Genomic DNA, 15906 nt, shown 5'->3' on the forward strand with positions numbered 1-15906 from the left:
CCCGCTAAGGGCGCCTGGTAAAACCAGGCGCCCTTAGCGGGACCCGATAAAGGACCTCGTAATGTGGCAGTAAGGGGTTGACGGCTCCGGAACCTTTACCGGCGCCGTTAACCCCTTACCGCCAACCTTGTAATGACCCCCAATGTGTTTATCCACATGTTGCTGTAAATAGGACATTAAAAACACCACTATTCAATGGGGCCAACTGGAACTAGCACATACCACTAGAAGTTACTGCAGGCAGGGTTCACAACCTCAGGCTCCCCAGATGTTTTAGACTACAATTCCCATGATCCCGCACCATTAATTATGCTGTCTGTGGCTGATAGGAGTGCCAGAATAAAAGGCTGCAGGTCCAATATGGAGGGGCGTGGGGATTGCGCTCTTAAATGGGCTTTGCTTACTGTCATCGGTGTATGACGCCAAAGGATGCTAATGAGGAGGATGGCACCTGCTGCCTGCACTTGCACCTGCCACCTGCTGGCCGCACTTCTTGTTATTGTTTTGATCACATGCACAGCACTGCTTCCTCCCCTTCCGCCTGGCACTTTTCCCCTCCCCTGCACTTGCGCGATCTCAATGTCACTTGGCCTAGTAAGAACGTTGTCTCTGTCCTCCCTCTGTTCCCTCGTCGCGCCTTGACACACTTGTGTATAGACGCGTTACAAATGCCATATCATATAATGTAGAGGCCATTGTGTGCCAGTTGTTACCTTCGTCCCCATCTCCGATGACCGCTTGCTGGTTTAAAGTCATCTCCACAGAATTTCCTTTGATGGTAATATTCTCTGTCGTGCTGTTGCCTTTCCAGATCTGCACATCTGCAAGAAAAGAAAGACGTTATGCATCAGGCATGACAGCGCTTCACAGAGGTTCTAGCAGACATGCATTCGGTCCCTCCATAATGAAAACATTTGGTCTTGGATTCTCTTCTCGTTGTCAGAAACTTTCCCTTTTAAGATTAAGGTCTCATCATGTTTTAGACAGCAGCGCCTTTAATGAGTACCAAGGCACCAACAACCGGTGATCCTCTGGGGTCTGACCTTGCACCTCGGCTCATGAACTGTTACATGAAGCCACTTGTACACTTCCTGAACTTCTTCACTTCTCTGTTCCAGCGGTATAAGGTAATATTATCCCTACCAATAATATTGTCATATATATGGTTGTCGGGAATGGCCATAGGCGATATTATAAGTGGGGATGATTTTGGGGGTAAATCAAAGCAGGGGTGTCCCCTGCTCCCTTGAAAATAATATGGGGACTGCAGGAGGTGGGGGGGCAACCCACAGGTTCGATGGGTTAATATCGGCACAAAAGTACAGCGCCAATCATGTATGGTGATATTTTTGCAGGGATATTAACACATGGAACCGTTCCAGCTGGACACCGATGACACTCACATTGCTTTGAAGACCCAAAATTGCACTTGCACATCACACAACATCACACAATATCTGGTCTCCACCCAGGACTGGACAATTGACAATCAACTGTGTCTGATGCATAAAAACTAACATTATGTTTATCACTACGTACATCGCCTGTTCCCTCCCTTTCATGTGGCCCACCGTTCATGCCCAGCCCCACTTTATACTGGTCTCTGAAGCAAAGGACCCGCATATCTTCTCGATGAGAAGCTCTCCTTCAGCAGGCAGATCTATCTAGCATGCCACTCACTCCTCCTCATTATTACGTGGATCCAGCGGCTCTTCAATAGCTACCTGATTCATTGTGCCACCATTACTCACCACGAGGAGTCCTGCACACTCTAAGATGGCCGCCCGCAATCCTTCTGCGACCTCCAGTGCCTAATTGTGCTGTGCTGAGCACCGATTGGCTGTTCATCCTATCTCAGCCACCTATCGTGAGCCGGCAGGCGAAGCTGGCCCACTCCTACCAAGGCCCAGGGAAACAAGTATAATATCTGTCCTAGCCTGTCCTCAGCCTTCCTCGCCGTTCGCCCAGAACCTATGCCCGATTTCTGGCACACCACCCTTGAGAGCATCCGCATCGCGTACAAAGCCCTCTTCAAGATGCACCGCCTCAGACTCTCTACCTCGATCATGTCACAGTAAGACTCGTTCTATCATTGACTATCCTCTCTGCATTGCTTGTCTTGCCTTGCATTAGAGTCTACCTGCGTAGCAATTGCTCTGCAAGCTCTGCCACTCCCACTACCTATGTACACTCAATTAAGGCATGCCTACTTGCCGTGCTCGCTCGTGTCTTTTCGCAGCCCGTGCGCTGAGTTACCGCTTCCTGCACTACCGTCTACGCCTGTCCACGACCCAACCCCTCGCCTCAGCAGCGCCACTGACCTGATGGTAACCGCGCTTACTTATTGGCCCTCGTATGCGTGCTTTATTCATATATGTTCTGTTTGGCCTTGCACACTCTGTTGAATACCGTATATGCGTTGCCTGCTGTGTCGTGCCTCCGTTCAGCATATCTGCATTCTATCTACCCTTACAAGCATACTTTATACTTACTTTTACCTGCACTGCTTAGCCTACCTAGTGTTGGTCTCCGCCTGTGCCAGCTCTATACTTAGTGTTTTTTTATTGTACCAGCATTGTTCTGCCTGACCTATTGAGTGTTAATCACTGCCTGTGCCACCCCCATGATTTCAGTGTATGTGCATTGCTCTGCCTGATCTACCGAGCGTTAATCACTGCCTGTGTCACCACTATGCTGAGTGTTTAATCAGTGTATTGCATTTCCCTCCTTGTCCGTATGCTCTCCCCTCATGTCCGCGTTGCATTGCTCTGCCTGACATACCAAGCGCGCCTTATTGCCTGAGCTAACTTCATGCCCAGCCTTTAGTCATCACAGTACTGCAACATACTCGTGCCTGCACGCTCTGCGACCCTGCTCAACCCCTGTTCTCACTCTGCGATTAGCCTGTGCCAATTACTATTGCCCCCTGGGTGGCAACCGTGCGTTCCACCTTTCCCACTACCTTCCTATAACAGTCTATCTCGCCCTCACCTAATCACTCACGCAGTACCGCCTACCCTGCAATCACTATCTTCACTCTGGCACCACCACACACAGGTTACTATGCTTGCTAGCACCACCATCCACACACACTCTGCCCTACGCCTCACCATTAAATTAGCAGCATTGCTTGGACTACTGCTACATAGGTTTTACACTCTACCTGTAGTCCCACCACTGACCTGCCTACATCCCCACCCCTGCTCTCCTTGGACATTTCAACCTGCACCCAACCTGTCTCCCACCTCAAACATGTCTTGCCTTAGCGGCACCTCGTGCAGCACACAACAGCAACACATTACGTCAACGACCACAGTTGACCATCCCACTAACATGTATCTCAATGACCCTTCCCTCTGGCTCAAACACTTTGCCAGGAAACCCACTCCTCACCAACTTTGCATTGGCCCTATGAGGAACCTTAGACTTGGTTCCAGACTCTCCCACGCAACCCACCGGCCTACTATTACCAGCCGGCCAACCAAACCATCGCGCTCTGAGACAACACCTACTGTCCCTCCACCTACACTTACACCCATCCTGGACATCACCCCAGATTCAAGTACCCAACGTCTTAGCCCCTCTACTTGCCTCAAGGCTGCCCTGATCAACAATAGGTCACTCACGGAACACGCATAAGACATGGCTGACCTCATCATAACTCATGATCTGGACCTCATAGCCGTCACTGAAACCTGGCTTCACGTTGCCTCAGGACCTCTTTTATCCCTAGCCGTCCCTGATGGTTACACCATTATTAGAAGTGACCGTAATACTGATCAAGCCAAAGGAGGTGGTGTAGCTATTATGCACAGAACCTCACTCAATCTCCGCCTCACCAGACTATCACACTCCACATCATTTACTGACCTCCCGGTCCCTTAACTAAATTCGCTGATGACCTCTCCCACATCATTATGTTGGGTGTCCTGACCCACGTTTAAGCTATCATGCCACAACATTTGGTGCTGTGGGCTTAGAAAATTCAAGATGGCGGAAAACCCACATGTGCGCCGAAATCCAGGAAAGCTGCACAGTTTGTGCGCACACCAAAATGGTTGCCTCACTTGCCACCCACCAGTGCGAGAATGAAAGGCCGGGTTGCCATGAGGGAAATGGGTTGCCAAAGGAAAAACAGTAGCGCCAGTTAGCTTCAAAGCGCTTTAAAACCACCATTGGACTACCCGCACAGTAGTCTGAAACCATTGGGAATGGCAATGCTGATTGCCAAATGCAACCTAGAATTGTGGGGAATTCATTTCTTAAATCCCAAAAATGGGTGCAGTACCAGTACTCACCACTATCCAAAAGCCGGCGTTTTAAAACCACCCTGTGTTTCTCTGAAGGCAGGCTCAAAATGCCTATTTTCAAACATTGCAACATGTGCAAAATATTCACTGAACACCAGCAGACATTTGGCGGAATGGAGTTTTGTGTGCTTACAAAATCTGGGAAATGAAGAGCCCAAAACAATGCTTATAACAAAACTGCTATGGAGTCAGCAGTTTAAGTTGCACTGGATTTAAAGACACTAAAATCGAAAATGTTTAGATTAAATGAGTGACCTATGTTTGGTGTCACATGCCTTTGTAACTGTTGAAATGTCATAGTTTTGCACTTAGAATCAGCATTCTAGCTGCATGTGTAAAATTGCAAGTTAATTTAAAAAGCAACAAAAAAACATGACAGTTAGCTGAAAGTCTGTCTTAAGGAACTTGATTTTGCTTGACAGATACCCCCATCAGGAGTGAAACTTGAGTCACAACTGTGTTCCCAGGCCTATCTGCCTTTTGCTGGCCACACTAAGGATATGCCATCTATCTGATAATTGAATTACCTGTGCTCTACAGGAGCTCTGAACAAAGCCTGTCTTGACTCAGGCAAAGGTTTTATTACAGCGGTCGTAAAATGTAGCTTCCTCTTGGCAGAAGCTGGGAGGGGCACTGCCTGTGAGAGCAAGCTGGCTTGGCAGAACTGGATAAACCAGTATTTCCACCATGTGACCTGGGAAACCACACCCCTTTGTAGCCAGAATATTGTTTAGAAAAAGATGAATAACTCATGGTGCGGACATGTGAAAATTTTATAAATGATACCATAATTCTTGTGATTTTTCTGCCCACAGTTTAAGAGGTTTTTAGAACCGGTGGTATGTTCAGGGGGGTGTTAGCGGAAAAGTGGATATTACTCTAAATGTATGCATGTTAAAAATCTGAAACTTCATCAGTTAATGTCCATACTCCCTGCGCACATGTATGTAAAGTTGGGTCAATGTCAGAAATTGAAAAATCAGTTAAAAAGTCAATTATCTGCCATTTCTGAATGCAAGCTCTTAGAAACAGCAGATTTGGACAGAGATATGGCTAAATTCAGCCACACCATGTATATGTAATTTCAAACAACTGTGTAACTCTGAAATATGTATTTTGATCATATATAGATTTGGGTGCACAGATGACAGGGGAGGTTTTTCAAGAGATCATAAATGGATGACATCACTCTGACTCACAGTTCCTTCCCCAATCAAGTGAGGAATGAAAGCTGGACCAATGACAAGTGAGAGGGGCAAGTTTAGTTATGACCAACACACACACCCACTTGCAGAACATATAAATGGACCACTGAAACTTAGGTAGAGACCTTCAATTCCATCTGCCGCTGGAAGCTCTGCCGGAAAAATCCATACTTACCTCCATCAAACTTCAAAGAGCCAACACTTAGACTCCAAGATAAACAGAGACTTCAGAACCTTAACCAAAAAGGTCACTGCCAGCAAGAGTATTTCTCAGCAGGCCTAAAAATCTTTTTGCAACTGAACTCTTCAGACAGCCGGCTGACGCCGTCTGAATTTTGCCAAAAACTTTTGCAAGAACCCGGTGACAGAAATATCCAAAGAGAAGGCAGGACCCGACCCAGAGAACCGGTGCCTAGCAGAGACCAGGCCATTGTATCCAGAGTGCTGACCCCGATGCTGTGAGCAGTTCCAGAGACCAGACGCTGTGCCCAGAGACCGTCCAAAGTCCAGACCTGTTGACCAGATCGTGACAAAGCCGCCTTCCTGTTTAAAATCTCTTGTGAGTACCGCCAAACTGTACCAAACCAAAGCTCTTAGTTTAAATTCATCTAATTCAATCTATTTAACCTAAGTAGAACTGCCTGATAGCTCCAAATCTGTCACCTGTCATTCTAGCTGCAAAATCTGTCACTTGTCATTTTGAGCTTTTAAAATTTCAAATCTGAAAAACGACCTTCACAAAATCGCTCATATCTCCGCGACCGTTTGTCTTAGAGACTTGCAGTAACTTTCATCTGAAAGCTTAGAATCGTGGCTTTCCTACGAACCTAGAACCGCATTCCTACCCCCTAAAGTTTTACCGCAATCACGGAACACGCATCCGCGAATTTTACCGCGATTTGCAAATTTCTCCACGTGTAAAAACAGCTGCTGCTTGCCTTCCATTTGCCAGAAATTCGTTTAACTTGCTAATCATTCCTGAATCATTGCAAGAGTGAGCCTGAGCTAATATTAACTAGATACCACTCACCCTGAACCTCTAGAGGGAATCAAAAGCATTTTAGCATACTTTTCACTGAATTGCCAGCACATATCAAAGCATTTTGCCCGTGTTTTCAAACTTCTGTAGTCTAAGCTTGCTGGGGTGAACTGAATCACATTTGATTGCATTTCTGAGAACTGTGTGTTTTCCTTCCATTTCCTTGCATTGCATAAAGAGGGGGGGAGTGAATAGCCAGAGAAAAGTGATTACATTGTTTGGTTGAAGTCATATTGAGTATTTTCTGTACTGCATTCATTGAATATTGCATCCACCTGAGCTTACATAAAGCATTCTGTACCACCTTCTTCTTTTGTTCCTATTCACCTGTGTGCTACCTTATCCATTTCATGTCAACTCCTTATTGATTATAGAGAAGCGTGTTAGTGCCAGATTCTCTGTTGTTAATATTTATCATATCAGATTAAGTGTGATATTCAATTATTAATTTATTATAAAGTGTGATATATCTATCTATTGTTTAAATTATCAAATAAACCTTTTAACTTGCAAAACAGAACTACTTCTTGGCTCAGTGGGGTCAGGGGGATTCCAAGAGAGGGGTGTTATATAGGGGTAGTCATCCAGAACGTATGAACTGGACATAAAGATATATCAATAAGGGTTTTCATTCAGTATTCTGGACTAGGCATTGACTTAGCTGTAGTGCGGGATTGAATCCTCTTACAAATTGGGGGCTCGTCCGGGATCTTTGGGTTAGATCTATCACTTGTGCAGATTAATACAGTGTGCCAGCTGACCAGATACACATATCCGGTCAGATCGCCACGCTGTGTTACGCTGTGTTACGCTGTAAAGCACTCCTCAAAGCAACGCTCTAAGGAAAAGTTCTGTTTTGCAAAAATAAAATACAAACTTCTGTAAGTCAGAACAGAGACCAATCTCTAGAATGACGACCTTAGTAGACATGAAAATAGCCAGAGAGCACCTCTTACATAAACTATTTGTGAGAGGTGAATGGACTGAACAGGGCCAGGATGCCTGGTTGCAGGCCATCACGCGACAGGTCACTGAAACAGGGTCAGACCTATGGAGAGATCAGGGTCCATTACATGTGGCCCTGAGTGAACTATATATGGCTCCTAAAGCCAAAGATGAACACAATAAGATTGTCAGGGTAGCGGCATATTTATATTTACATATGGGAGCCATGCAGGACAAATGTGCTGAAGGCCAAGATCTGGCGAGTAGGCAACTGCTGGCATTACAGAAGGCCCAATCTGAGCTGGACTCTTCTGAGCAGAGGCTGCTCAGGAGCCAGGAGTCAGAAAATGATAGTAGGCAATATATCATTAAAATAAAAGAGGATATGGGCATCCTGCAACAGGAAAAGGCTGACCAGGATACTAGATTTCTGGCCCTGCAGAAGGAGCACCGAGACAGTTTGGACTCCTTACTGCAGAGCCAGAAAAAGCTGGAGCAACAATTAGACTTTAACAGGGCATGCACGGAGCAGGTAGCCACCCTGCAAAGTCATCTAGATAGAGTGAAGGTAGAGAGCAACATGCTGATTTCGAAAGACCTGGATACCCAGGCAGAGTTTGATGAAGAACGCCAGAAAGCTGGTGCCTTTCAAAGGCAGAGGGACGACCTGGCGGCACAAATGCAGGCTCTTAGTCAGGAAAGAGACGCCTTAGGCCAGGAAGTCTGCCATTTAAAAAGAAAAATGGAAGAAAATCACCTGGCCCACCAGGGACTGGGTGACCTCCAAAAAGAACACCAGAACTTGTTAGAGCACACCAGGAGGGTGGAGGATGCTCTAGCAAGAAAGGAGCAGGCCAATAGGGACATAGCTCAGGAGGTAACCCTCCTGCAGCAAAGACTGGCCCAGTGCTCCAGGACCAATCAGGAAACACAGAGGGAAAATGAGGCCCTCTGTCAACACAATGATAGGCTCCAACAACAGGTAGCGATGCAGGAGAGACTGATAGAGTCTAGTAAGGCCTTAACTGAGGAACTGAAGGCACAAATGCAGGCTCTTGCATTGCAACAGGGAGCAGGGGCGGATAGAGATGAGGTTCGCTGGGAAATGGAAACTCCGGAGCATAACCTCAGGAGCCCTAGTACCAGAGGCCCTCATACCTCTCAGTCCCTGGACTCTGCCACCCCCATGTCCCCTGGCGCACATGAGCACAGGGCCACAGGGATGGCAGATTACTATCCAGCCAGAAGCATGGGGCTCATAGGCCAGTACCTCCCAGGAATGGATGGGCGGGCATCTGGGCATGGGCACCCAAGCATGGTGCAATTCAGTGGGGAACCCCGGGAGAATAGGCCCATTAAGGGCATCCTGAAAACCTCTGCTCAGTTAGGTCAGTGGGGGGGGTACCCATCAAATCCTGGCAGCAAGGAGGAATCTGAAGACTCCTCTGAACTGCGCAGGACACAGGAGACCAGGTCCCCACATTCTGCCAGCCATTCCCAGGCTCGCAGAATCCGGGAAAACCTGGAAGAACAGACGGGAACCTCTGGGAGCAGTGCCTCTGAGTCCGAGGACGAATGGACAAGGGTTACCCGAACCAAAAAGGCCAATAAGGCAAAAAGGGCCTTGCTTAAGGACCCCTTAAAGCAGATTAAGGCGATCAGGAGCGTCATCACGCCTTACCATAAGAACGCTAAGTATTCTGTTTGGGAGCACTTAGAGTTGTTTGAACAAATGATGGAGACTTTCCATTTGAAGGACAGCCAAAGCTGTATTCAATATGTAAAGTGGACCTTCTCCCCGGAATACTCCAGTTTCTTCGCGGGGCTGGAGGACCAAAATCATTTAAGATGGTCCACCTATAAGGCGGCCATCTTGAAACATTTTTCTGTTCACAGAAATCCTCAAGAGGCTCGCAAGGCAGCCTACAATTTGCAATGTGGGGAGGATCAGGCCCCACAAGAATTTGTGCAGGAGTTAAAGCGTGCTTTTGCACAGACCACAAGAAGGGTGCGCACGGATAGCAGAGAATTTATTAATACGTTTTTCCATGCCTTGCCCAAATATATCATGACCCAGCTCGTGAGGGATTTTCACGAGAAAAGATCTTTAGACTGGGTCATTGAACAGGCTACCCGGATCTATGAGGTGCAGAAACCGATAGAAAGCAAAAGTAATGCCCAGAAAAACCCCAAAGCCAACAGCACCCCTGCTGCTGCCAAGGTGGCAGAGGTAAAGGTCACCCCCGTTTTGGATTTGGAGATGGGGGGGCCTAAAAACCTACCTGCACCTAATAATGCTAGGCCCAGGAGGTCCTCGGGTCAGTCACAGACAGGGAGCCAAGGAGGCAGCCCCACAAATGGGGTCCCTCGCTCTCCTGATTATGTAAGCCCCCGTTACAAGGGAAATCGACCCATCCTGGATTATGTGTGGACTCCCCCAGCCCAAGGGGGGGGATCCAACCGAGCACCAAACCCAGGGAACTTCCCTCCAAACTTTCCACAGGAGGGCAGAAATTTACCAAACCCTGGGCAGAACTTTTTCCCCAGATATCCACCCGACTTTCAGCTCCAAAACCATCCATCCTTCTTTCCCCAATTCCCTGAGCCCAGACCACTGAATCCGGGAGAGGGGAGGCCAAGGGTGGAGGGGTACCCAAATCTTCCCAACCCGGGGTATTACCAGAGGAGGGACAGCTACCCTTCTCGGGATCAGCCCAGGGGAGAAAACAGGGCCCCGTATCAGCCTGAGCGGGTTTCCCAGTTAGAGCGCCAGGTTCAAAACATGGCGCGGGATCTGGGTCACATACTGAGGGCTCAGCAGAACCCTCAGATCGGCATGCCGGCGCAGAACGCACCCAACTCTGGACCTGGTGCCCCAGAACAATGACGGGGGCAGCACCCCGATAACTCACCGGTTCCCAGGGAGGAGGCACAAAGGGAAGGGGGGTGTAAAGCCTTGGAGGAAGCTTCCTTCCTCACTTGTAAACAGCCCCTGGAAACCCAGGAACCGGAAACAAAATCTCCTGCCCCTGAAAGTCTGCCTCCTAAGGAGCAGAGGGGTGGTAGGAGAAACAAAAGACCCAAACAGACACAGTTTGAGGAGGAAGTACAGATCTTCCAATTTGAGGGAGAGGGATCCTCAGAGGATCCTGGGAAAAGGATCTTCTCCTTCAGAGAGGGGGGAACTCCTCCCAAAGAAAAATGGGTCCCTAGGGATGCAAATCCAGACTGGGGAGATGTGGAGACTGAGCTACCGCCGCCCACCATCTCATCCCAGAACCAACAGCAAGAAAATCCCCTGGTTCAAACCCATCCTGGTGACTGCCTCCAAAAAAGGGGGGGCGGCCCGGAACCGGAGCCAGGGGAACCCACAATGGCTCTGATCTCCAGTTGCCAACTCTTTCTTTCAGATTCCCAAGGCTCTCCACAGAATTCTGCCCAAATCTCTTCTCTCGCCATGTCCAAAACCAGAAAATTAGCCCACCAGTTGTCCAAAAATGTACATTATCTGTGCCCCCTTGAGGAGAAGGAGGGAAGATACTATGCCCCGGTACAAGTACAGGGGCAGGGTACAATTTTGGCACTGGTGGACACTGGATCTCAAGCTACCCTTCTGTCCAGAAGGGCCTTTGACGAACTAAATGCAGGAAGGGGAGAGAATTACCAAATTCCTCTCACCTCTCTTCCTGGACAACTGCAGAACTTTGACGGGAAGGAAATTCCCGTCGAGGGGACGGCAGATTTGGACATTAAAATTGGGCGACATAAGTTGAAACACCCGGTCATAGTTGTGACCCCAGAGGGCACCCCTTGTTTACTAGGGAATGACCTCCTGAGAAGGTTGTCACCCCTAATAGATTGCGTAAACAAGGTCCTCTGGACCCAGACTAGCCGACCAATAAAATTAAAACAGTGTTAACCATGTTAGTTTAAACGGCACCTGCCACATGGTTGAACAAAAATCTGACCAAGTAGAATTCCACTTCCAGAACAACCAAATTCCAGACGTGACAGTAATAGCAGTATGACAACAGACTGGTGATGGGGGGTCCTCTCTATTTCTGAAAATCAACCTTCCTTCCAGTCTAAAGTGGTATTCCATGCTGGAAGGAAACACTCTGAAATTCTATACTAATCCACAATCAGAAACTCCCACTCCTATAGTCCAGAAAGATGTGAAATCAGCTCAGAGCCTGGCTGATATTCAGCAAATTGGAGAGCAGTTGTTCATCCCTGTTCAGTTAAATGATGGGAAGGACTCTGTTCTCGCTCGAGTGTGTGTGAACAACGGTAAGAGCTTCATCAGCGAAGCCATGTTTCGCCAACTCCCAAAAGATCCAGCCATTCCCACATTGAAACTGATAGACAAATGGGAAATGGACCTGGAAGCGCCTAATTCCAAACATCTCCTGCCAAGCAGGTGTATGCTCAAAATCTCCATTGGCAACAAGAGCATAGTCCATAATTGTTGGGTCGTGCGAGACGTCCCTGCCGCCTTTTACTTAGGCAGTGACATTCTCAATCGCTTTGCCATTAGTTTGGACCTAATAAACTTCAAAGCTTGGTCCCGAGTAGCGGATAATCCCATGGGCTTTGATGATCCAGAAAAAGCATTTAGGTCAGCTCAATTGCTACCTTATGCAGTTGAAATTCAGATCAAAGAGGAAGTCACCATCCCAGAAAGGACCCGACAATTCTCCCTGGAAGTGAAAGCTAAAAGAGGACAACATTTGAAAAACCCTGATGCTTACATACATCTAAATGCTTCTCTCCAACAGCAAGGGTTGGGGGTAAACCCAACTCCATTAGTCAACATAGAACATGACACCATTCCAATAGAGGTGGATAACAGCGACTTAAAGAGTATTACTCTAGCCGCAGGCACCATTGTTGGAATGGCGGTTGATGACCGACATTTTTCCATTGATTTAGGTAATGAACTGTTAGGACCAATCCCCAAGGACTGTTTTGACAGTGACAGTGAGGACCATACAACACCAGACAGGATTTTTACCCGGCATGGGGGGAACTTCCTGGTGTACACTTCTTGCCCCTATGGTAAGGAAGATGTGACTTGTGACTTCAGGAGGGATGAGGTGATTTTCCAGGTCCATGAGGGCTGCCTTTCCCACCTGAAGCCTCCGGTCCAAATCAGCACTCTGACCAGGGACTTCTCCACCCAGCTGGAGGAGGCCGCGGAGATAGCCAGACCAGAAGTCTTTCCAGGCTTCAGGCAGATGGTGGAAGAGAGAGTCAACCTAGCTGATGCCTGTGTGACTCTGGAACAAAAGCAAAAGTTGAAACAAGTTTTCTTGGATTTCCAAGACCTCTTTGCGGTAGACTCATATGACTGTGGTCGCACTGACATCCACACAACAACAATCCCCACGGACCCTGGCATGACCCCAGTGTTTTGAAGCAATATCGCTTGCCTCTCGCATCCATGGAGTCCCTTACTGAAATAATTAAGAACCTTGAGTCCCGGGGAATAATCCGTCCAGTCCACAGCACCTTCAATAATCCGGTGCTGGGAATATTGAAGCCGAACGGCCAGTGGAGACTCTGTGCTGACCTCAGGGAGCTCAACAAACGGGTCCATACTTCCCGATGGCCTCTGCCCTACATTGACCAAGGGCTGGCCCAGATCCAGGGGTCACAGGTATTCACAGCAATAGACCTGACCAATGGATACTGGACTGTGCCTGTCAGTAGGGAGGACCAATACAAGCTGGCTTTTACCTTTGGGGGCCAGCAGTACACCTGGACCCGGACTCCCTTCGGATACCTCAACTCCGGCAATGAATTCAACATTTTTCTACACAAGGCCATGCCCGACTTGGGTGCAAGGGGTAACCTGGCTTATGTAGATGATGTCCTCATCAAAAGTTCATCTGTGGAGGAACACATAGCGGAGATCCGTTATGTTCTGACACAGTTGAGGGCCGCCGGAGCAAAACTTTCCTTTCAGAAAGCACAGTGGTGTAGAACCCGTGTTAATTTCTTGGGGCATGAGATTACTCCCCAGGGCCTCTGTCCCCAAGAAAAGAAAGTGGAAGCACTTCAGAAACTGAAAGACCCCACAACTCTGCGGGAACTAAGGAGCCTCCTTGGACTGACTAATTACAGCAGAAAGTTCATTGAGGGCTACGCAGAGATCACCAGACCCCTGATTCATCTCTTGAAGGGGGGGTCAAGTGGGAATGGGGTCCAGAACAAGCAGAGGCAGTAAGACAACTCAAAAGAAGCCTCTCACAAGCGCCCTGCCTAGCTTACCCTGTCAGAAACAAGGAGTTCTTCCTGGAGACGGGGTTCTCTGATACGTGCTTGACGGCCGTATTATACCAAAAGCATGACAAGGTCAATAAAGTAATCTCCTATGCGAGCAAAACTTTATCCTCTGTGGAGGAAAAATTCAACGATTGTGAGAAGGCACTCCTGGCAACGGTGTGGGCATTGAAGAATTACCGCCCGTTTATCCAGGGGGAACACGTCATAGTGGAGACTCCACACCAGCCTCTGCAATATCTTCAAAGTGACAGAATCCGGGCCGGAAATGTGAGTAATTCCCGAATTACTTCCTGGATTCTGTCAATGCAAGGCTTTCCTGTGGAGGTCAGATATGGCCAAAACAAGAAGAGTCCCCTCGCGCAAGGTCTGGCGGACTTGCATGATTGTGCCAGAGAAAACTGTCTCGAGGACGAAAGTCTAAAAATAAAGGACAACATGGAGGCATACCTTAATTCCCCCCACAAAGTCTTTGAAGAAGACAAGTGTGAGGGAATGCCCACTGTCTATGTGGATGGATGCTCTTACCATGTTGACAACAACGGGGAGAAAGAACTGGTGGCCGGCGTAGGGAATGCATGGGTGAATGAGTCCCCAGAACCCTCCGCTGGATACAAAATTGGTCCCCGAAGTAGTCAGGTGGCAGAATTGATGGCTGTGCATCAGGCCATCCTCACTGCTGTCCAGCATCAACTCCACGAACTGGTCATAATCACAGATTCGGATTATGTACGGAACGGGTTCGTGGAGCACCTGGTTAATTGGAAAACCAGAGGCATGTTATGTGCTAACAACAAACCCTTGAAACATGGGAAGTTGATCCAAAACATTGATGATCTGGTCACCTCGAAAGGAATGACCATCTATTGGAAAAAGATCAAGGGTCATTCCAAAGTAGAGGGACCAGACAAAACTGGAAATGACTTAGCTGATCAGCTGGCCAAAACCGGGGCCATCCAAGGGGATCTAATTGAGATTGAGTCCCTGTTGGGGGAAATCCAGGTCACTGCTATCACTAGGTCCCAGACAAATGCTCACAACGACCTTTCAATTGTACAATGGAGTAAGGAGACCCCTGATGCTGATTTGATTACCGCTCAGAAGGGGGATCCAATTATTGGTAAATTCTACCAGCACCTTGAGGACCCTGAGAACTTTCCCCTGACGGATACCGATTACATTGGGAAAGAGGACCTAAGAGTGTTGATGAAATTTCCAAAAATGTTCCGGATCCAAGACGGTTTGTTGGTAAGGAAATCCAAAGCTGGCCACGATCAGTGGGTGGTTCCTACCTCATTCCGAAGCCTGATGTTAAGTCACGCCCATGATGCGGCCACCGCCGGTCATAGGGGGTTTCACACAACATTGGAAATCTTAAGAGAGGTTGCATACTGGCCACACATGGGGCAGGACCTCGACCAATATTTGAAGGGTTGTCTTGTGTGTGCACAATTTCAGCCGACATCCCTCACGCACCGGGCGCCTTTACAAAAGCGGGGGATGACACTGCCATGGTCAGATTTACAAATCGACTTTGTAGGCCCTGTGATTCGCTCGGCTAGGGGGAATAAGTACATGTTGACTGTGACATGCTTGTTTACCAAGTGGGTGGAATGTCTCCCAGCCCCAAATTGCAAGGCAGAAACTGCAGCTGCCTTGATGATTAACCACATCTTTTCCCGTTTTGGTCTACCTCAAAGGATTGTGTCAGACAGAGGTAGCCACTTCACCAGTGAAGTAATGACAAAGATGTGGGAGATACTGGGGGTCAAGAGAAAGCTGCATATTGCTTATAGACCAGCTTCTTCTGGGGCAGTAGAGAGATATAACCGGACAATTGTGAGCATATTAAAGAAGTTTGTGGCAGATTCTGGGCCAAGTTGGGATATCCGATTACCTCTGGTCCTAATGGCTATCAGATCTACCCCTTCATCTGCAACCAAAATGTAACCATTTGAGTTGATGACTGGACGCAAGATGGTGCTTCCCCAGCATTTGCTCTACAGGACCCAAGAGCAGACACTGATAAATGCCTCCACAACTCATGAGTATGTGGAGAATTTAAGGAAACACCTTCAACATGCTTTTGCTTATGCTCAGCGGAATCTAGAAAGATCAGCTG

The 15906-nt window shown here is 48.0% G+C and overlaps 1 protein-coding gene across 6 annotated transcripts in view; it reads right to left on the bottom strand.

Annotated features, from left to right (window-relative positions):
• The window catches only part of ADGRE5 (adhesion G protein-coupled receptor E5), a 532637-nt gene that overhangs the window by 87829 nt on the left and 428902 nt on the right, over positions 1-15906 (bottom strand). For all 6 annotated transcript variants that reach the window (XM_069603969.1, XM_069603966.1, XM_069603968.1 and 3 more), the window contains one exon: positions 714-821. In XM_069603969.1, the coding sequence (XP_069460070.1) occupies positions 714-821 (108 nt within the window). The remainder of the gene's footprint in view (positions 1-713; positions 822-15906) is intronic.

The sequence above is a fragment of the Ambystoma mexicanum genome, chromosome 3q (assembly GCF_040938575.1).
Source record: "Ambystoma mexicanum isolate Mex_15411 chromosome 3q, UKY_AmexF1_1, whole genome shotgun sequence".
Taxonomy (NCBI): domain Eukaryota; kingdom Metazoa; phylum Chordata; class Amphibia; order Caudata; family Ambystomatidae; genus Ambystoma; species Ambystoma mexicanum.